The sequence below is a fragment of the Microcebus murinus genome, chromosome 20 (genome assembly GCF_040939455.1).
Source record: "Microcebus murinus isolate Inina chromosome 20, M.murinus_Inina_mat1.0, whole genome shotgun sequence".
Classification (NCBI taxonomy): Eukaryota; Metazoa; Chordata; class Mammalia; order Primates; family Cheirogaleidae; genus Microcebus; species Microcebus murinus.
In genome coordinates, this window is record NC_134123.1 from 1735508 (window position 1) to 1757145 (window position 21638).

A 21638-nucleotide genomic window follows, 5' to 3' on the forward strand; every position below is an offset into this window, starting at 1 on the left:
GGCGACGGAGGAGCCGGTCAGGCAGGGGCCGAGGACGGTGACGGGCGGGGAGGAGCGTGTCAGGCAGGGGCCGAGGACGGTGACAGGCCGGGCGGGAAGGAGCCGGTCAGGCAGGGGCCCAGGACAGTGACGGGCCTGGCCGGGGAGGAGCGAGTCAGGCAGTGGCCCAGGTGGTGGGCCGGGCGGGGAGGAGCCTGTCAGGCAGGGGCAGAGGACGGTGACGGTGACGGTGACGGTGACGGGCCGGGGCGGGATGGGGCCGGTCAGGCAGGGGCAGGGGCCGAGGACAGTGACGGGCCTGGCGGGGGAGGAGCGCGTCAGGCAGGGGCAGAGGAGACGGGCTGGGTAAGGGGTGGGGTGACAGTTAGGGCACAATTCACAATCGCAAAGATGTGGAAGCGACCCGAGTGCCCATCCATCCAGGAGTGCATTAATAACATGCGGCGCGTGGACACCACGGAGTGCCATTCGGCTATGAGGAGCAGCGGTGAGAGGGCGCCTCTCGTGTTCTCCTGGCCAGAGCTGGAACCCGTTCCAGTAGGCCAGGTATCCCAAGAACGGACACACGAGCACCACGTGCGCGCGCTCACCGGCAAATTGGTACGAACGGATGGACACCTAAGTGGACAGCGAGGAATCACCTTCATCGGGTGGGTGTCGGGCGGGCGTGGGGAGGGGGTGGGCATACACATCCATTAGGGAGGGGGTGGGTGCGCACCGACTGGGGGATGGGCGCACTTGAAGCTCTGACCCGAGGGGGGAGGCGGGGAAAGAGCAATGCACCCGACCTGAACATTGGTACCCCCACAATACGCTGGGAGAAAATGAGAAATAAATAAGGAGACAGGGGGGAGGGGGGCACGGGCAACACATGTCACCTCAATACTTGTACTCCCATCATCTGCTTGAAAAGAGAGAGAAAAGAAAATGCAATCATAGAGATAAGAGACACTTTCTAAGAAAATGAATCCGAAAAGAAAAGTAAAAGGAGGCTTGTCGAGCAGGTCTGGGTGTGACTCCGGATCCCCCAACCTCCAGTGCCACCACCAGAGATTCCTGCGTGTAGCCCATAGAACCCCAAAAGCAACGGGACGAGTTCTGGTCACATACTCGCTCAAAGTGACATCCTGGAATCCTTCCGGAACCCCCTCCCCTCTCAGACTCTCAAGGTTTCCTCCAGCGTGGCGGTTCCCACAGACCAGACCTTTGGTCTGAGACCTGACAGTCCAGATGGCACGCATGCTGCCCCGTGGCGGCGGTGTCCCGGCTTGGGACAAGAGGAGGCCCCACGGTGCGGGCTGGGGCGGCAGGCACCGCGGCGGGCGCTGAGGGTGGGGGTGATCCGCCGGACGGCCGCCCCGCCGCCGCGCTCCCAGCAAGGGGACAGAGCAACAGGCAAAAAAAAAAAAAAAAAAAAAAAGCCTAGGGCACCCGGGATTCCCAGGCGGTCTCCCATCCAAGTACTAACCAGGCCCGACGCTGCTTAGCTTCTGAGAGCAGACGAGATGGGGCGCGTTCGGGGTGGTGTGGCCGTAGACCGCGGAGGGCGCCCCTGCCCCGCTCAAGAGGCCAGCCTCACCGCGCTTCCCCGCGATAGCGCTGACCCGCGCCGGGCCTGTGGAGTTCGCCGGCCCGGTCGGGCGGACTCCGGAGGACTGAGGTGAGGGACGGGGCGGGGCGGGGTGGGGTGGGGGGCTGTCTACACACACACACACACACACACACACACACACACACACACACACACACACACACACAGACACGATGCGCCTCCACGGCTGGACCCGCCAAGGTGGAGACCTTCCAGCCCCCCTCCTCTCCTCACCTCGCCTCCTTCACCTACCCGCCCCCACCCCCAGCGCGTCGCCGCGGCCGCTGACTGCGTGGGGCCGGGACCCTGCTCTGTGTCCTCCTGTGGCCCAGTCCAAGGGGCCTGGGCCTGGCCTGGCCGGGGCTGGATTGGACCCCAACTACCCTCGGGGGAGGGTGGGAGAGGGCAATGTACCCGACCTTAACATTGGTGCCCCCACAATACGCTGGAACAACATGAGAGGTAAATGAATACCTACCAGTCTACGGTGGCTGAGTGGACACAGCCAGGTCCCCAGAGCGCCCTACCTGCCTATCTCCTGAAGGTGAGTGGCCACAGCCAGTTTCACACAGCGCCCTGCCTGCCTGTCTCCATTGTTTGAGTGGAGACAGCCAGTTCTACACAGCGCCCTACCTGCCATGCTCCCGTGAGTGTGTGGGCACAGCAAGTTCAACACCCCGACCTACCGGCCCATCTCCTGTGGGTGACTGGACACAGCCAGATCCACACTGCGCCCGGCCTGCCCGGATCCCGTGCCTGAGTGGACACAGCCAGATCCACACTGCGCCCGGCCTGCCCGGATCCCGTGCCTGAGTGGACACAGCCAGATCCACACAGCGCCCTACCTGCGCGTCTCCGTTTGGTGAGTGGACACAGCGAGTTCCACACAGCACCCTGCCTACACGTCCTTCCTGGTTTCGTAGTCACACCCAGTTCAACACGGCACCCTACCTGCCCGTCTCCGGTGGGTGAGTAGAGAAAGCCAATTCCACACAGCGCCGCACCTGCCCATCCCCCGTGGGTGAGTGCACACAGTCAGATCCACACAGCGCCATGCCTGCCCGTCTCCCGTGGGTGAGTGGACACGGCCCGTTCCAGACAGCACCCTGCCTGCCACTATCCCGTATGTGTGTGGACACAGCCAGATCCACATAGCGCCCTACCTACCCGTCTCCCGTGGGTGTGTGGACACAGCCAGATCCACACAGCGCCCTACCTGCCCGTCTCCGTTTCATGAGTGGACATAGCGAGTTCCACACTGCCCCCTGCCTGCCCGTGTCCCCTGGGTTAGTGGACACACCCAGATCCACAGAGCACCATCTGCCACTCTCCTGTGAGTGTGTGGACACAGCCAGTTCCACAGCCTGCCCTACCTGCTCTTCTCCCGTGGGTGACTGGACACAGCCAGATCCACACAGCTACCGGCCAGCTCTTCTCCCGTGACTGACTGCGCACAGCCAGTTCCGCAAGCGCTCGGCCTGCCCGTCTCCCGTGCGTTAGTGGACACAGCCAGATCAAAACAGCGCCCTACATGCCCGTCTCCCGTGGGTGTGTGGACACAGCCAGATCCACACAGCGCCTTACATGCCCGACTCCAGTGGGTGACTGGACACAGCCAGATCCTCAGAGCGCCCTGCCTGCCACTCTCCCGTTAGTGTGTTGACACAGCCAGTTCCACACCCTGCCCTACCTGCCCGCCTCCGGTAGGTGTGTGGACACAGCCAGTTCCACACAGTGCCCTGCCTGCCCGTCTCCCATGGGAGTGTGGACACAGCCAGATCCACACAGCACCTTTCCTGCCCGTCTCCCATGGGAGTGTGGACACAGCCAGATCCACACAGCACCTTTCCTGCTCGTCTCCCATGGGAGTGTGGACACAGCCAGATCCACACAGCACCTTTCCTGCTCGTCTCCCATGGGAGTGTGGACACAGCCAGATCCACACAGCACCCTGACTGCCCGTCTCCATTGGGTGAGTGTACACAGCCAGTTCCACACGGCGCCCTGCCTACCCGTCTCCCGTGGGTGGGTGGACAAAGCCAGTTCCACACAAGGCCCTGCCTGCCCTTGTCCTCTCAGTGAGTGGACACAGCCCGTTCCAGACAGTGCTCTGCCTGCCCATCTCCCGTGGGTGTGTGGACACAACAAGATCCACGCAGCGCCCTGCCTGCCTGTCACCCGTGGGTGTGTGGGCACAGCCAGTTCCACACAGCGCACTGCCTGCCCTTTTCCTGTGGATGTGTGGACACAGCTAGATCCACGCAGCACCCTGCCTCCCACTCACCCGTGAGTGTATGGACATAGCCAGTTCCATACCCCGGCCTACCTGCCCATCTCTCGTGGGTGAGTGGACACAGCCAGATCCACACAGCATCCTGCCTGTCCGTCTCCCATGGCTCAGTGGACATAGACCATTCCACACACCGCTCTGCCTGCCTATCTCCCGTTGGTGTGTGGACACAGCAAGATCCACGCAGCGCCCTGCCTGCCCATCACCCGTGGGTGAGTGGACCCAGCCTGATCCACACAGTGCCCTGTCTGCCAGTCTCCGATGGGTGTGTGGACACAGCCAGTTCCACACAGCACCCTGCCTGCCCGTCTTCCGTGAGTGTGTGGACACAGCCAGTTCCACAGTGCGCCCTGCCTGCCCATCTCCCGTGGGTGAGTGGACACAGCCAGATCAACACAGCGTCCTGCCTGCCCGTATTTAATTGGTGTGTGGACACAGCCAGATCCAGACAGCGCCCTGCCTGCCCCTCTCCCGTGGGTGAGTGGACCCAGCCTGATCCACACAGTGCCCTGTCTGCCTGTCTCCCATGGGTGTGTGGACACAGCCAGTTCCACACAGCACCCTGCCTGCCCGTCTTCCCTGAGTGTGTGGACACAGCCAGTTCCACACTACGCCCTGCCTGCCCATCTCCCGTGGGTGAGTGGACACAGCCAGTTCCATACAGCGCCCTGGCTGCCCGTCTCCCGTGGGTGTGTGGACACAGACAGTTCCACACAGCGCCCAGCCTGTCCGTCTTCCATGGGTGTGTGGACACAGCCATATCCACACAGTGCCCTGCCTGCCCATCTCCCGTGGGTGAGTGGACACAGCCAGTTCCACAGTGCGCCCTGCCTGCCCGTCTCCCGTGCGTGTGTGGACACTGCCAGATCCACACAGTGCCCTGCCTGCCCGTCTCCCATGGGTGTGTGGACACAGCCAGATCCACACAGTACCCTACCTGCCCATCTCCGGTGGGTGAGTGGACACAGCCAGTTCAACACAGCTCCCTGCCTGCCCGTCTCCGGTGGGTGAGTGGACACACCCAGTTCCACACAGCGCCCTACCTGCCCATCTCCCGTGGGTGAGTGGACACAGCCAATCCACACAGCACCTTGACTGCCCGTCTCCCGTGGATGAATGGACACAGCTAGTTCCACACAGCACACTACCTGCCCGTCTCCCGTGGGTGAGTGGACATAGCCATTTCCACACAGCGACCTGCCTGCTCGTCTCCCGTGGGTGAGTGGACACAGCCTGATCCACACAGCACCTTAACTGCCCGTCTCCCATGAGTGTGTGGACACAGCCTGATCCACACAGCTCCCTGCATGCCCTTCTCCCGTGGGTGAGTGGACACAGCAAAAATAACCCAAGTTACACTACATTATATTATAAAAATATGCAAAAGATACTTCTTTACTCTTTTTTTTGTTTTTTCATTTCTAGACCTTTATTTCTCTGTGAATAGGGCAAAAAAAAAAAGGAATAAAATAAAAACGACACAGTTGACACAAAAAACCACTGAGAGGGGAGAAAGGGAGGTGGAGAAGTAGATGGGGGAGGGCATCCTCATTACAGCAGCAGGAACCAATGACCTGGGATGCTCACGTCTTTCCCCAACATGGGCAGAGTGCCTCCAGGGTCACCATCCTTTCCCACCCTCATGCTCTCCCAGCCCCAGGGATGTGGTCAGGAGCAGTCTTCCCAGGCTGGGGAGAGGACGAACCGTGCAGGGGAAGGGGCCTGGGGTCAGACCATGCACAGGGAGAGATAGCCAAGGTCCCCATTGCCTCCTCGAGGGAGGACTTGGGGACAGCTGAAGGGTGAACACCAGAGTTGGCTCCTCTTGCAGCATCAGGCCAGAGACAGAACAGTCAGTGCCTCCTGGGCAAAGTACTTGACATCCACATCCTGGTCCTGGGTCAGCTTCCCTAGGATAGGCTTGACTTCACTCTGCAGGGTGCTGTTGTCCAGGAAGGGAACAATCTTCTGCAGGGACTTGGCCACGTTGAAGACATGGACATTGGCAACTGGGTCTCCAGCCATACGCAGGACTGTGGGCAGCATGTGCTTGGTGGTGATGTCCTGCCCACAGACTTCAGACAGCACATTGATGCAGAAGAGTGTAGTCATGCGGTGCAAGTAGATGGGGTCTCCAGACATGGCCAAGACTTTGGGGATGATGGTGGCATGGGCTCACTCCTTCCCAAACTTCTCCACCAGTTTCTTCAGGTTGCTGGTGGCCGCCTCACGGATGGCATAGACATGATCCACCAGCCAGGCCATGAACAAGGAGTTGAGTTTCTCATCAAAGAACTCCACACCCAGCTGTCCAGCCAGCAGGGGCATGTACTCTATGATGGCCAACCGCACCCGCCACTTAGCATCCTCAGCCAGCTCCACGATGGCAGGGAGCAGGGACTGGGACAGCTGCCGGATGCCAATCACCTCGTTCACACGGTCCAGGTTGGAGATGATGTTCAATCGCAGCTCAGGGCACTCATCCTTCAGCTGAGCCAGGAAGAGGGGCAAGAGGTGCTCAATGGTGTTATCTTTGCCCAGGATGGGAGAGAGGCCCATGACGACTGAGGCCAGGGCTGACTCGACATGTTGGTTAGCATCTGACACCAGCTCCTTGATGCAGGGCAAGATCTGGGTCATGATCACAGTCTCCCGACAGTCAGCTGACAGATTTTCACAGAACTCTTTGACCTTGTGGGAGGCTGCGGCCCTCACCTCGGCCTCACAGTCCTTCATCAGGTTCTGGAAGGCAGGGACCAGGTCTGTCTTGGTGCTCTCAGGCCCCACTGCTTTCTGGAGCTCTGTGAACTTGTCAGCCACCATGTAACGGACGCGCCAGGACTTGTCTTCGGCAGCCTGGCGTAGGGTGGGCATCACCAAAGCCTCCAGACCCTCCTGGGGCAGGAGCTGGGTGACGTTCACGCACGCCTCCACTGCCGGCAGCTGCACCGAGTCCTGCTCGTCAGAGGCTAGGTTGGAGAACACGGGGGTGATCTCACTCTTAACATTGTCCAGCTCCAGCACCTTGGCGAACTCCCCCAGCCTGGAGGCTGCGGCCCGCCGCACCATGAGAGTGTCATCTGAGCACAGGTTCCGGAAATACTGTCGAAGTTCCGCATTGCCACAGGCTGAGGTGCGGGAGGTGAAACAGTCGCCACCCGCCAGACGCTTCACCAGTGGTACAAAATGGGCCTCCAGGTCAGAGGGCGAGTGCTCATGCGAGATGGCCCTCAAGGACTCCACTGCCTTCTCACGTACCACCTTCTCCTCCACCGTGGCTAGCGACTCCAGGGGTGGCAGCAGGCAGTGCACGTACTCTGGGCCTCCAACCAGAGTAGTGAAGAAGTGTGAAGATACTTCACAGAAACAAGTGAAAAAATGAGTTGATTACTAACTTGCTTTCCCTGACAACTGAACGAGTGTAATAGTTTAAAGTCACATTTGTAGAGCAAACATAATGTTTTATCCATAGAAGCTCCATATGCAACGCTAGCCATAACCATAACCATAGCATAACCCTGAAATTAGCTCAAATATTGTAACCTTAACCATAGCCCTGCAAAATCCCTAACCCTAATCCTATCCCTAGCCCGAAACCCTAACACTAACGCTAACCCGAACCTAATCTTAACACAAAACGCTAACCCTAAAACTAACCAAGGTGAAACACTAACCCTAACACTAACCTTAACACTACCCTAGAAGTGCATTGAATATAGGTTCACTGTACTCTGAAAGTTAAACAGTTTCTAGTTTCCTGTGAATAGTTCATAAGTAACAGTATATACTTTCATACACAATTCACAAATGCAAAAATTTAGAGTGATTTACACAAAGAAATTAGAAATCACATTGATAACACAGTAGCTTTACTCTGAGCCATGTAACAGTATGTAGAGTTTTATAGAACACGAATAAGGTACAATAATTTATTCCACAAATAATTTCCAAAGTTAAATATTTACAGTGACAAACCCAAAGGACTGACAATGTGCGTTAGTTACAAACTTACTTTTCTCTGAAAACTTGCATAATTGTGCATAGTTTCCTAAAATGAAACCCCCCAAAAATAAGTTATATCATAGATATTCCAAAGATTCATATTTACAGTTAACTTACAAAAAGAAGTGACAAAGTGAATTGATTAATAACTTTGTTTTACCTTGAAACTGATTCAGTGTTTATAGTTTCATGTCAAATCCCTACAACAGACATAGTCTTATTTCTATATAATTTCCATATGCAACCTTACCCTAATAATAACCTTAGCTTAAAACCTTAACCCTAACCATAGCCCTGCTAAAAGCCTAACAATAATCCTATACCTGATCTTACAACTTAACCTTAACCCAAATCGTAACGCAAATTCCTTACCGTAACCCTAACACTAGCCTAGACGTGCATTGAATATACGCTTGCTTTTCTCTGAAAGTTAAAGTGTTTTTAGTTTCCTGTGAATTACACATGTAACAGTATATACTTTCATAAGGAAGTTCCAATCGCATAGATTTAGATTTACACGAAGTGGGAAATTGTATTAATAACATAACTTTTTCCCTGAGAAATGAAGCAGTGTGCAGAGTTTCACAGAAAACACGCAATGGGACAATAAGTTTTCACATAAATAACTTCCAAAGGTAAATATGTCCAGTGATTACACAAAGAAGCAACAGTGTGCGTTAATTACACACTTGCTTTTTTATGATAACTGAAGTGGTCTGTAGAGTTTCCTAGAAAAAAACCCAAAGTTACAATGTTATATCATAAAGATATTCGAAAGTTACATATTTACTGTTACTTACAGAAAGAAGCGACAAACTGCATTGATTACAAACTTGCTTTCCCAGAAAACTGAACCAGTGTTTATACTTTGAAGTCACATTCATACAGCAGTGTTCTTTTTAAAGACGTTCCATATGCAACACTAACGCTCACCATAACCATAGCTAAAAAGACTAACCCTAACCCTATCCCTTCCCCAAACTCTAACCCTAATTGTATTCCTAGCCCAAAACACTAACCCTAACTCGAAACCCTAACCACAACACTAACTATAACACGAAACCTTAACCCTAACCCTAAACCTAGCGCGAACAATAACCCTAACATTAGCCTACATGTTCACTGAATATACGCTTGCTTTACTCGGAAGTTAAAGTATTTCTAGTTTCCTGTATATCACAAATAACAGTATATACTTGCATAAGGATGTCCCAAATTCAAATATGTAGAGTGACTTAAATAAGTGAGAAATAGCATTGAACACAGGTGCTTTTCTCTGAGGAATGAACCAGTGTGTAGATTTTCGTAGAATACATGCATGATGTACTGTGTTATTACATAAATAACCTCCAATGATAAATATTTACAGTGACTTACTTATGTGAAGAGGCAACACGGTGCGTAATATACAAACTTGTTTTTCTCTGGGAACTCATGCCGGGTGTAGAGATCCTTGGAAAACAACTCAAAGTTGCAATGACATATATCATAAAGATATTCTAAACATATATATTGACAGTCAGTGTCCAAGCACATTGATTACAATCTTGCATTTCCCTGACAACCCATGTTTATAGTTTCATGTCACATTCCTACAACAAACATAATGTTCTTTCTAAAGAAATTCCATATGCAAACCTAAGTGTAACGCTAAACCTAAAGCAGGCCATAACATTATACCAAAATCCATGGCATGATCTAAGCACTAAGCCTAATCATATCCCTAACCTGAAACTCTAACCCTAACTATAACCCTATCGCAAAACTCTGATCTTAACCAAAAGCTGAAATACTAACCTTTACAATAGCCTAGAAGTGCGTTGCATATACGATTCATTTCCTTTGAAAGTAAACAATGTTTCTAGTTAGCTGTGAAGCGCTGATAAGTAACAGTATATACATTCATAAGATAGTCCAGAATACAAACATTTTGAGTAATTTACACAAAGAAGGGACAAATTGCTTTGATAACACAGGTGCTTTCCTATGAGAAAAGAAGTGTGTAGAGATTCATACGAAACACCGAAGGGTTACAATAAGTTATATCAAGATATTGCAGAGATACATATTTACAGTTACTTAGAGAAAAAAGTGACAGAGTGGACTGATTGCAAACTAGCTTTCCAACAAACTGGCCCAGTGTTTATAGTTTCTCGTCATATTCATACAAAAAACAAAACTTTTTCTCTAAAAAGGTTCCTATGCAACAGTAACCCTAACCCTAACCCTAGCTAAAAACCTTAACCATAACCACAGCCCTACCCAAATCCTAATACTACTCCAATAGTTGGCCCGATACCCTAACACCAGCCCTAATCCTAACATGAAACCCTAACCCTAACACTATCCCTAGGGCCAAACCGTAACACTAACCTTAACCCTAATACTAACGCAAAGCAAAAACCATCACACTAACATTAACTTAGAAAACAATTGAATATATTCTTGCTTTTCTGTTAGAGTTAAACAATGTTTCTAACTTCCTGTGTATCGCACATAACAGCAATATATACTTTCATTAAAAATTTCCAGATACAAATATATAAATTGATTTACACAAAGAAGTGAGATATTTCTCATTGCTAACAAAGATGCTTTTTCTGTGGAATGAAGCACTATGTAGGGGTTCATAGAAAACATGCATAAGGTACATGTTAATACATATAAAACTTTCAAAGATGAATATTGACAGTGACTTACACGAAGAGCAACAATGTGAGTGAATTACACACCTGCATTTCTCTGAGATCTGAAACAGTCTATAGTTTCCTAAAACACAACCCAAAGTTACATTAAGATATATCATAAACATATTTCAGAGATACATAATTACAGACACTTAAAAAAAAGAGGTGACAAGCCCATGGATTACAAATTTGCTTTTTTCTGACAACTGAAGTAGTGTTTACATTTTCACGTCACATACGACCAACTAACATAATGCTCTTTGTAAGAAGATCCATGTACAACAATAACATTAAGAACCATAACCTTAAACCTAACCCTAGTTCAAACACCCTAACCCTACCCTAGCCATGACCTACACACTAGCTCTAATCCTATATACCTAGTCCAAAACAACCCTAACACTAACCCGAAACGAAACCCTAACCCTAACCATAACCCTAGCGGGAGAATCTAACACTAAACGAAAGCTGAAACCCTAACCAGAAAACTAGCCTTAAAATGCATTGAATATACTCTTCCTTTTCTCTGAAAGTTAAACAGTGTTTCTAGTTTCCTGGGAATTTCACATAAGTAACAGTATTTACTTTCACAAGGAAGTTCCAAATACAAACTTTAGAGTAATGTACACAAAGAAGTGTGAAATTGCATTGGTAATATAGTTGCTTTTCTCTGAGAAATGCAGCAGTGTGTAGTTTTATACAAAACATGCATAAGGTACAATGTTATTACATAAATAAATTCCAGAAGTAAATATTTACAGTGACTTAACTGACACGGGAGAGTGTGCGTTCATTGCACATATGCTCTACTCTGAAGACCGAAGCAGTGTGTACAGCAGCCTGGAAAACGGCCAAACCTACATTAAGTTATATCATATAGATATTCCAAGGATACATATTTACAGTTACGAACTGAAAGAAGTGACAAAGTGCCCTGATTGCAAACTTGCATTTCCCTGACAACAGAACCAAAGTATATAGTTTCACGTCACGTTAATACAACAAACATAATGTCCTCTCTAAAGAAGTTCCATATGAAAACTTAACCCAAACCCTAACCCTAGCTCAAAAATCCTAACCCTAACCCTGACATAAACACTAACCCTAATCCTATTCCTAGCCTGAAACATTAACCCTAACACTAACTCTAATATAAAACACTAACCCCAACCCTATAGCAAAACCCTAACCCTAATCCAAAGCCAAAACCCTAACACTAACACTAGCCTAGAAGTGCATTGTATATAATATGCTTGCTTTTCTCTGAAAAATAAACATTTTCTAATTTCCTGTGAATCACACATAAGTACCAGCATATACTTTCAAAAGGAAATTCCAAATGCAATCATTTACAGTGACTGACACAAAGAAGGGAGAAATTACATTTACATAATTGCTTTTCCCTGAGAAATTAAGCAGTGTGTAGAGTTTTCCAGAAAACAGGCATAAGGTACAATAACTTATTTCAAAAAGAATTTCCAAAGGTTAATATTATTTACAGACTTTCACAAAAAAGAGACAAGGTGCGTTAATAACACAATGGCTTTTCTTGGAGAACTAAAGCAGTGTGTAGTCCGGACACGGTGGCTAATGCCTGTAATCCTAGCACTCTGGGACGCCAAGGCGGTCGGATTGCTCTAGGTCAGGAGTTCAAAAAATCCCTGAGCAAGAGTGAAACACTGTCTCTATTGTAAATATAAAGAAGTTAATTGACCAACTCACATATATAGAAAAATTTAGCTGGGCATCGGGGCACATGCCTGTAGTCCCAGCTGTCCAGGAGACTGAGGCAAATGGATTGCTTGATTCCAGGAGTCTGAGGTTGCTGGGAGCTAGGTAGACGCCAGGGCATTCACTATAGCCTGGGCTACCAAGCGAGACTGTCTCAAAAAATAAATAAATAAATGAAAATAAAGCTGTCTGTAGAGTTTCGTAGAAAACATCCATAAGTTACAAGTTATATTATAAAGATATTCCAAATATATATATATACAGTGACTTACAAAAGAAGTGACAAAGTGCATTGATTATAAACATGCCTTTCTCTGAGAACGGATTCAGTGTATAAAGTGTCTGGTCACATTCGAACATAAAATATGTTATTTCTAAAGAAGTTGCATAACCAACCCTGAACCTAAACAGAATACTAGCTAAAAATCCTAACCCAAAACATATCCCTAAGCCAAAACCCGAACCATAAAAATAATGGGAAAATTTAACGCTAACCCTAACCCTATGCATACCTCGAAACCCTAACAATCACCCTAAGCTGAAACCCTAACCCTAACCCTATCATAGATGTACATTGCACATACACTTGCTATTTTCTGAGAGTGAAATACTGTTTCTAGTTTCCGGTGAATCACACGTAAATCACCAAGTATACTTTCATAAAGAAGTTCAAAATGCAAACATTTAGAGTGACTTACAATAAAGTGAGAAATTGCATTAATAACACAGTTGTTTTCCTCTAAGAAATGAAGTTGTGTAACGTGTTCTAAAAACACCAATAGAGTACGATGTTATCTCAAAATAACTGACAAAGGTAAATATTTATAGTGATTTACACAAAGAAGCGAAAATGTGCGTTTATTACACTCTTGCTTTTCTTTGAGAAGTAAAGCAGTGTAGAGTCCTAGAACACACTCCTTAGTACAATAAGTTATAAAACAAAGATATTCCAAAGAGGCATATTTACAATTATTAGACAACTGAAAAATTAGGTTGATTACAAAAACACTTTTCACTGAGAACTGTAGAAGTGTATATAGTCTCCGGTCACATTTGTACACCTAACATAATGTAAGTTGTAAAGAATTACTATATGAACCCTAAAACTAATCTTAATCCTAGCTGAAAACCCTAACCCTCACCCCCGCACTAGCCCGAAACCCTAATCCTAACTTTAACCCTAAGGCAAACCCCTAACCCTAAGCCTACCCCTAACACTAGGGCAAAACCTTAACACTAAACCTACGCCAAAAACCTAACCACAACCATAACACTATCCTAGAAGTACATTAAATATACGCTTGCTTTTCTCTGAAAGTGAAACAGTGTTTCTAGTTATCGGTCAATCGCTCATAAGTATACGCATAGACTTTTATAAAGAAATTCCAAATGCAAACATTTAGTCACTTACACAAGGAAGTGAGTAATTGCATTGATAACACAGTTGCTTTTCTTTGACAAATGAACCAGTGTGTAAAGTTTCCTACAAAACACTTATAAGGTACTATAAGTTATTCAATAAATAACATCCAAAGGTAAATTTTTACAGTGACTTACACAAAAAAGCGACAACGTCTGTTACACACTGGCTTTTCCCTAAAACTATTGCACTGTGTAGAGTTTCCTAGAAAACACAAAGTTAAGTTATATAATAATGATATTCCAAAGATACATATTTTCAGTTACCTACAGAAGGAAGGGGAAAAGAACCTTGACTACAAACATGTTTTACTATGAAAACAGATGAATTGTATATAATTTCCAGTCACGTTCATACATCAAATATAATGTTATCTGTAAAGAAGTTGTATAAGCAGCCCTGATATTAAATCGAATCCTAGCCAAAAACCCTTACCCTAAGCCTAGGCTTAGTCCAAAACCGTAACCCTAAGCCTAGGCCTAATCCAAAATCCTAACCCTAAACCTAAACCCAGGCCGAAACCCTAAACCTAACCCTAACGTGAAAACATTACCATAACCATAACTCTGTCTAGCTGGAAACACTAACAGTAACTCTAAGCCGAACCCCTAACCCCAACACTATACGAGAGGTACATTGAACAATGGATTTACTCTGAAAAATGAAGCAGTGTGTAGTGTCCAAAAACACGCATAGTATACAATGAGTTATTTAATAAACAACTAACTAAAGTTCATATTTACAGTGACTAACACAAAGAAGTGACAATGTGCATTAATTGCACAGTTCCTTTTCACTAAGAACTGAAGCACTGGGTAGTGTTTCCTAGAAAAAACACGTAAGTTACAATAAGTTATACCATAAAGACGTTCCAAAGAAACATATTTAGAGGTACAAAAGAAGTGGAAAAGGGCATTGATTACAAACTTCCATTATTCTAAGAATTGACGCAGATATTACAGTTTCTGGTCATATTCGCACAATAAATGTAATGTTCTTTCTAAAGAAGTTGCATATACAACACTAACCCTAACCGTAGCTCAAAATCGTAAAGCTAACACTATGCTCAGCCTAAATATAACCCTAACCCTCACCCCAAAACCCAAACCATAACATAACCCTAGCACGAAACCCTAACACTAACCTAACCCGAAACAGTAATAGTAACCATAACACTATTCTAGAAGTTCAATATATACACACTTGCTTTACTCTGAGAACTGCAGCAGTATGTACAGTTTCCTAGAAAACACCCCAAAATTACAACTTAAAAAATGAAGATATTCAAAAGATACATATTTACAGCTACTTACCAATAGAAGTGACAGAGTGCGTTGATTATAAATATACGTTTATCAGAGAGAGAAGGCAGTACATATAGTGTCTGGTCACATTCGCACATCAAATATAATGTTATTTCTAAAGTAGTTGCATACGTATCCCTAACCCTAAACCTAATCTTAGCTAAAAAGCCTAACCCTAACCCTAGGTCAGGCCGAAACGCTAACCCTAACCGTATACCTGGGCCGAAACCCTAACCCTAAACCTAACCTTAACCCTATGCCTACCTTGAAACCCTAACAGTAGCCCTAAGCCAAAACCCTGACCCCAACACTACCCTAGATGTACCTTGAACACATGCTTGCTTATCTCTGAAAGTGAAGGTGTCTCTGCTTTCCTGTGAATCACACATGAGTAACCGCGTATACTTTCCTAAAGAAGTTCCAAATGCAAACACTTACAAAAAGAAGTGAGAAATTGCATTGATAACACAGTTGCTTTACTCTAAGAAATGAAGGTATGTAAAGTTTGCTAAAAACACGCATAGGGTACTTACTGTCGGGGCCGATGCTGGCGTTGCGCCTTATGCTAATCACTCACTGCAGTCCGTGATGCCCGCGTGCTGCCTGACGCAGCGGTAGTCAGCATGTTCTTCAGACATGGTCGCCGCCTGGTGACTTGATGAGAAGCCGGAGTTGTTGCACATAAGCATAGGTTCCCAACTCCCACACGGAGGGCCACCGCGGTGGGAGTCTGGAGGCCAAGAGAACAAGAACTCTCCCAAGAATTGGCCCATGCTTGATGGTTGGTCGTCAATGACGGGTAAGACTACCCATGGGGGGGCGACCTAAAACATGCACAACCGTGGGGGCCAGGGAGGAGCTGTCACCTGGGATTGGGACCAAGAAGCACTTCAAATGGCTGCATTGTTTTATGTTGCCTATCTCGGCCTTGGCTTTTGAGCTCTGTCCAGCACCTTAACTTTAGTAACCATTTTGAGGTCTGAGACCATGGGAAATTGTTCCCTTTTGAAACAACTCCAGAATTGACGGACATCACTGCTATGCTCAGATGCTCATGTACAAGGAACTAATCTTGGGTTTGGAGGGTATAAAAATAAAGCGACCGATGCATTGGTCACTCGAGTGATTGTCATGTACGTGAGTGTCTGTGTCGTTATTCTGTGTTGTGTATCATCACACCACCTATAATCGGGCCAAAGGTAATTGTCGACATTGACTTATACAGAGAAACAACAGTGTGCGTTAATTACATGCTTCCTTTTCTCGGAGAACAGAAGCAGTGTGAGGAATTTCGTAAAAAAACACAGTTACAATAAGTTACATCATAAAGATATTCCAAAGATACATATTTACAATTACTTACACAAGGAAGTGACAAACTGTATTCAGTACCAATGTGCTTTTCTCTGAGAACCGATGCAGTATATATAGTTTCGGGTCTATTCATACAAAAAACATAATGTTCTTTCTAAAGAAGCTTTATATGCAACGCTAACCCTAACCATAGCCCTTCCCAAACCCCTAACCCTAACCCTAGTGTGGAACTGTAACCCTAACCCTAATGCTAAAACCTAACCCTAACCCTAAGACTATCCTAGAAGTACATTGAATATACACTTAGTTTTCTCTGAAAACCGAAACTGTGTTTAGAGTTACCTGATAATCGCACACAACAAACAGTAAATACTTTAATAAAGAAGTTACAAGCGCAAGTGTTTACAGTGACTTACACAAAGAAGCGAGAAATCACCTAGATAACATACTAGCTATTCTCTGAGAACTGAACAAGTTTGTAGAGATTCCTAGAAAACACACATAAATACAATTTATTTCATATTGAACTTCCAAAGTGAAATATTTACAGTGACTTACCCAAAAACGACAAAGGGCAGAGACCTGCTCTCTGAGAACTGAAGCGGTTTATCTACCCAGACAAACTCGCACAGCAAACATGACCTTGTTTCTACAGAAGTTCCATATGCAACCCTAACGCTAACACTAATGAAAAATCCTGACCCTAAACCTATCCATTACATGAAATTCCAACTCTATCCCTAAGGCAAAATCCTAATTCTAACACTATCCTAAATGTACATTGAATATACACTTGCTTTTATCTGAAAAGTGAAACTGTGTTTAGAGTTTCCGGAGAATTTCACATAAGAAATTCTTTCATAAAGAAGTAACAAATAAATACTTTCATAAAGAAGTAGCAAGCTGAAACATTTACAGTGACTTACACAAAGAAATGAAAAATTGCATTAATAACACACTTGCTTACGCTGAGACTGAAGAATTTTGTAGAGTTCCCTAGAAAACACTCATAAATACAAGAAGCTATTTCAAAAGAACTTCCATTGGGTAACATTTACAGTGGTTTACACAAAGAAGCGACAAAGTGCATTGGGTACACACTTACTTATCCCTGAGAACTTAAGCAGTGTTCATGGTATCCAGGTGAATTCACATAACAAATACAAGGTTGTTTCTACAGAAGTTCCATTAGAAACACTATCCATGGCCGGGCGCTGTGGCTCACGCCTGTAATCCTAGCTCTTGGGAGGCCGAGGCGGGCGGATTGCTCAAGGTCAGGAGTTCAAAACCAGCCTGAGCAAGAGCGAGACCCCGTCTCTACTATAAATAGAAAGAAATTAATTGGCCAACTGATATATATATAAAAAATTAGCCGGGTATGGTGGCCCATGCCTGTAGTCCCAGCTACCCCGGAGGCTGAGGCAGAAGGATCACTCGAGCCCAGGAGTTTGAGGTTGCTGTGAGCTAGGCTGACGCCACGGCACTCACTCTAGCCTGGGCAACAAAGCGAGACTCTGTCTCAAAAAAAAAAAAAAAAAGAAACACTATCCATAACCCTAATTCGAAACTCTAACCCTAACCCTTACCCTAATGGGAAACACTAACCCTACCACTAACACTAAGGGGAAACCCTAACACTAACACTATTCTACAGTACATTGAATATACGTTTTCTTTTCTCTGAAAAGTGTAACTGTGCTTAGAGTTTCCTGTTAATCAAACACAAGAAACAGTAACTACTTTCATAAAGAAGTTACAAGCACAAATATTTAGAGTGACTTACAGAAATATGCGAGAAATTGCATTGATAACACACTTGCTTTTCTCTGAGAACTGAAGAAGATGGTAGAGTTTCCGAAAAACACTCATAAATACAATAAGGTATTTCAAAAAGAACTTCAAAAGGCAAATATGTATACTGACTTACACAAAAGAGCAACAAAGTGCATTGAGTACACATTTCATTTTCTCTGAGAACTTAAGCAGTGTTTATAGTATACAGGCAAATTCACATGACAAACCTACAGTTGTGTCTACAGAAGTTCCATAAGCCACCCTAATCCAAATCCTGAATCAAAATCCTAACCCTAACTGTAACCCTAGCACAAAACTCTAACCCTAAGGGAAAAACCCTAACCCTAACCACACTATCCTGGAAGTACATTGAATATACGCTTGCTTTTCTCTGAAAAGTGAAACTGTGTTTAGAGTTTCCTGTGATTCATACATTAAAAACAGTAAATACTTTCATAAGACCCTCCAAGTGCAAATATTTACAGTGACTTATACAAAGAAGTGAGAAATTGCATTAACACACTTGTTTTTCTTTGAAAACTGAGTTTGTATAGTTGTCTAGAAAAAAACATATGAAAACAATGTTATTTCATAAAGAAGTTCCAAAGGGAAATTTTTACAGTGACTTACACAAAGAAATGACAAAGTGCACTGAGTACATACCTGCTCTTGGGTTTATAGTATCCAGACAAACTGGAATAACAAACCTAAAGTTGTTTCTAAAGAAGTTCCATACGTAACCTTCACCCTAAACCTAACTAGAAATCCCCTTCCTCTTGTGGCCACCCATGGGGGCGTATCTTTTGTTGGGGGGGCCGCCTGCCCCGCCCAGCACCCCTGTCCTGTGGAAACTGTGGACCCTGGGCCGGGAACTCAATACCCATGTTTAGCGCTGCCGCAGGGCCGTGAGCAGGACTAGGCACAGGGAAGCGCAGAGAGGCTCGGCTTCTTGAGCGGGGCAGGGGCGCCCTCCGCCGTCCACGGCCACACCACCCCGAACGCGCCCCATCTCGTCTGATCTCCGAAGCTAAGCAGGGTCGGATCTCGTTAGTACTTGGTGGGAGATCGGTGGTGCCGTAGGCTTTTGCCTTTTTCTGCCCCCTTTCTGGGAGCATGGCAGGGGTCTGGGGGGTGTCACCCTCATCATAAGTGCCTGCCACGGTGCCTGGCGCCCCAGCCTGCACCATGGCCCCCTCTTGTCCCAAGCTGCAACACTGCCACGCGGCAGCATGCGTGGCATCAGGACTGTGAGGTCTCAGGCCAAAGGTCTGGTCTGTGTGAACCCACACACTGGAGAGGGGAGACAGTCTGAGAAGGGAGAGAGTTCAAGAATAATGTTGGAATGTCATTTTGGGGAGTATGTGACCAGAACTTGTCCTGTTGCTTTTAGGGTTATATGAGTATCTGTAGGAATCTCTGGTGGTGGCACTGGATGTTTGGGGATCCAGAGTCACACCCAGACCTGCTCGACAGGCCTCATTTTACTTTTCTTGACTTATTTATTTATCTCTGATTTTTTTCCAGCATACATATTAAGGTTAGGTATATTGCCCTTTCCCCCTCCCCCCGCGAGTCAGACCTTCAAGTGCGCCCATCCCCCAGCTCATCATATTCACAATGGATGTGTATGCCCATCCCTCCCCCACCTGCCCGACACCCGATAAATGTTAACCCTCTGTGTCCACTTAGGTGTTGATCCGTTCGTACCAATTTGCTGGTGAGCACAGGTGGTGCTTATTTGTCCATTCTTGGGATACTTCGCTTAATAGAACGGGTTCCAGCTCCGGCCAGGAAAACACAAGAGTTGCCCTCTCGCCGCTGTTCCTCATAGCTGAATAGTACTCCATGTATACATGTACCACATTTTATTAATCCACTCATGTATTGATGGGCACTTGAGTTGCTTCCACAGCTTTGCAATTGTGAATTGTGCTGCCATAAACATCCGAGTGCAGGTGTCTTTTTCACAGAGTGCAGGCCTCATTCTTCTGAATGCCATTCATGACCCTCAGGTGAACCTTCTCAGGGTACTTTCTCTAATTAGCAGACTCTTATCCAGGGTACCAGTGTTATTGTTTGCTTGTTTGTTTGTTTGCTTTTTCCATTTCAAGAAAGACTTCTTTATGAGATTTTGAAATTTCCTATACCTTCCCTCACCTATTTTGTCAGTTTTAAAATTCTCTTTCAGTTGCCACCCTCACAAATATATTATGAAATCCTTTACTGTCCATTCATTAGTGAAATGACCTAAATGAACCTCGAATCAAATATCTAATCACAAATTTTTAACAAGTCCACACCCAGGGTGGTTGGGGTCCAATCCATCCCCAGCGAGGCCTAGGCCCTTTCTGCCTCCCTCCTAAGGGGATCTGTTTAGCACCCCAGCCCCCTTAGACTGGGCCACAGGAGGACACAGAGTAAGGTCCCGGCCCCCACAGTAGCAGCGCTGGCAGTTCTCCAAGGGCTTGGGGGTTTTCCTGAGGTGGGAGATGGAGGGGACTGATTTTTTAGTGCCCCACCCCAATCACACACATCCCCAGGTACCTACACTCTCTCCCGTCCCCCATGCGCTGTGCCCCAGCCCTGGCTCAGGCTAATAAGCGCAGCCCGCAGGGCGGGGGCGCAGCTGAAAGGCGTTGTGTGGGAGAGAAGCCCCAGGTGCAAAGGGCGAGCCCCCGTGCGCAGTCGGGGCCCTGGGGGGGGGAGTGGGGCCGAGTGTGGGTGAAGGAGGCCAGGCGAGGAGAGGAGGGGGGGTGGAAAGTCTCCACCTTGGTGGGTCCACCCGTGGGGGCGCATCGTGTGTGGGGGCAGCCCGCCCAGCCCAGCACCCCCGTCCCACGGAGTCTGTGGGCCTGGGGCCAGGAACTCAATGCCCTGGGTTAGCACTGGCATGGACCATGGGTGGGACCAGGCGCTGGGCCACGTAGCAGCATGGTCTCTTGAGGCGGTCAGGGGTGCCCTCTGCTGTCTACGGCCACACCACCCTGAACGCGCCCCATCTCGTCTGATCTCGGAAGCTAAGCAGGGTCGGGCCTGGTTACTACTTGGATGGGAGACCACCTGGGAATACCAGGTGCTGTAGGCTTTTTGCCTCTTTTTCTGTGGGCTTCCTGGGAGTGCGGCAGGCCTGGGAGGCCCCTCTGCACCCGCCCCAGTCCCTGGAGCTAGATCCTGCCCCATGGCCTAGTCTTGTCCCACGCTACTTCACCGCCGCATGGCAACATAGATGGCATCCCAACCCTTCCCCTTCACAGCAACGCCCCAGCCCTGGGTGCACACCAGGCGGGGAGGGCAGATCCTTCCCTGCCTGCTGGGTCTCTTCCCACACTCTGGGACATTCCCCGCACCAGGTGGGGACCAGCCCATGGCAGAAATCCACCCCTTTGGCTCCCGGACCCCCAGCCCACCTACTTGGTCTCCACCACACCCCTGGGCCTCAGTACCAGGCCTCACGATGGGCAAGCTTGTCGCCAGGGCTCCCGAGGGACAGACCCGTGCACGCACT

At 47.4% G+C, this 21638-nt stretch overlaps 1 protein-coding gene, 1 non-coding gene and 1 pseudogene across 2 annotated transcripts; 1 reads left to right on the forward strand and 2 right to left on the reverse strand.

Moving 5' to 3' along the window:
- Window positions 1–1419: 1419 nt before the first annotated feature.
- Window positions 1420–1538, reverse strand: LOC142862944 (uncharacterized; annotated as a pseudogene).
- Window positions 1539–5325: 3787 nt separating this feature from the next.
- On the reverse strand, window positions 5326–15575 carry LOC105876223 (uncharacterized). Its single transcript, XM_075995597.1, is given in 2 exon segments — window positions 5326–7237; window positions 15559–15575. A coding segment is annotated over 1 exon segment (1236 nt). The 5' UTR covers window positions 6951–7237; window positions 15559–15575; the 3' UTR covers window positions 5326–5714.
- Window positions 15576–21099: 5524 nt separating this feature from the next.
- Window positions 21100–21218, forward strand: LOC142862884 (5S ribosomal RNA). Its single transcript, XR_012913845.1, has one exon. It is a non-coding gene; the product is annotated as a 5S ribosomal RNA (ribosomal RNA).
- The last annotated feature ends 420 nt before the right edge of the window (window positions 21219–21638 follow it).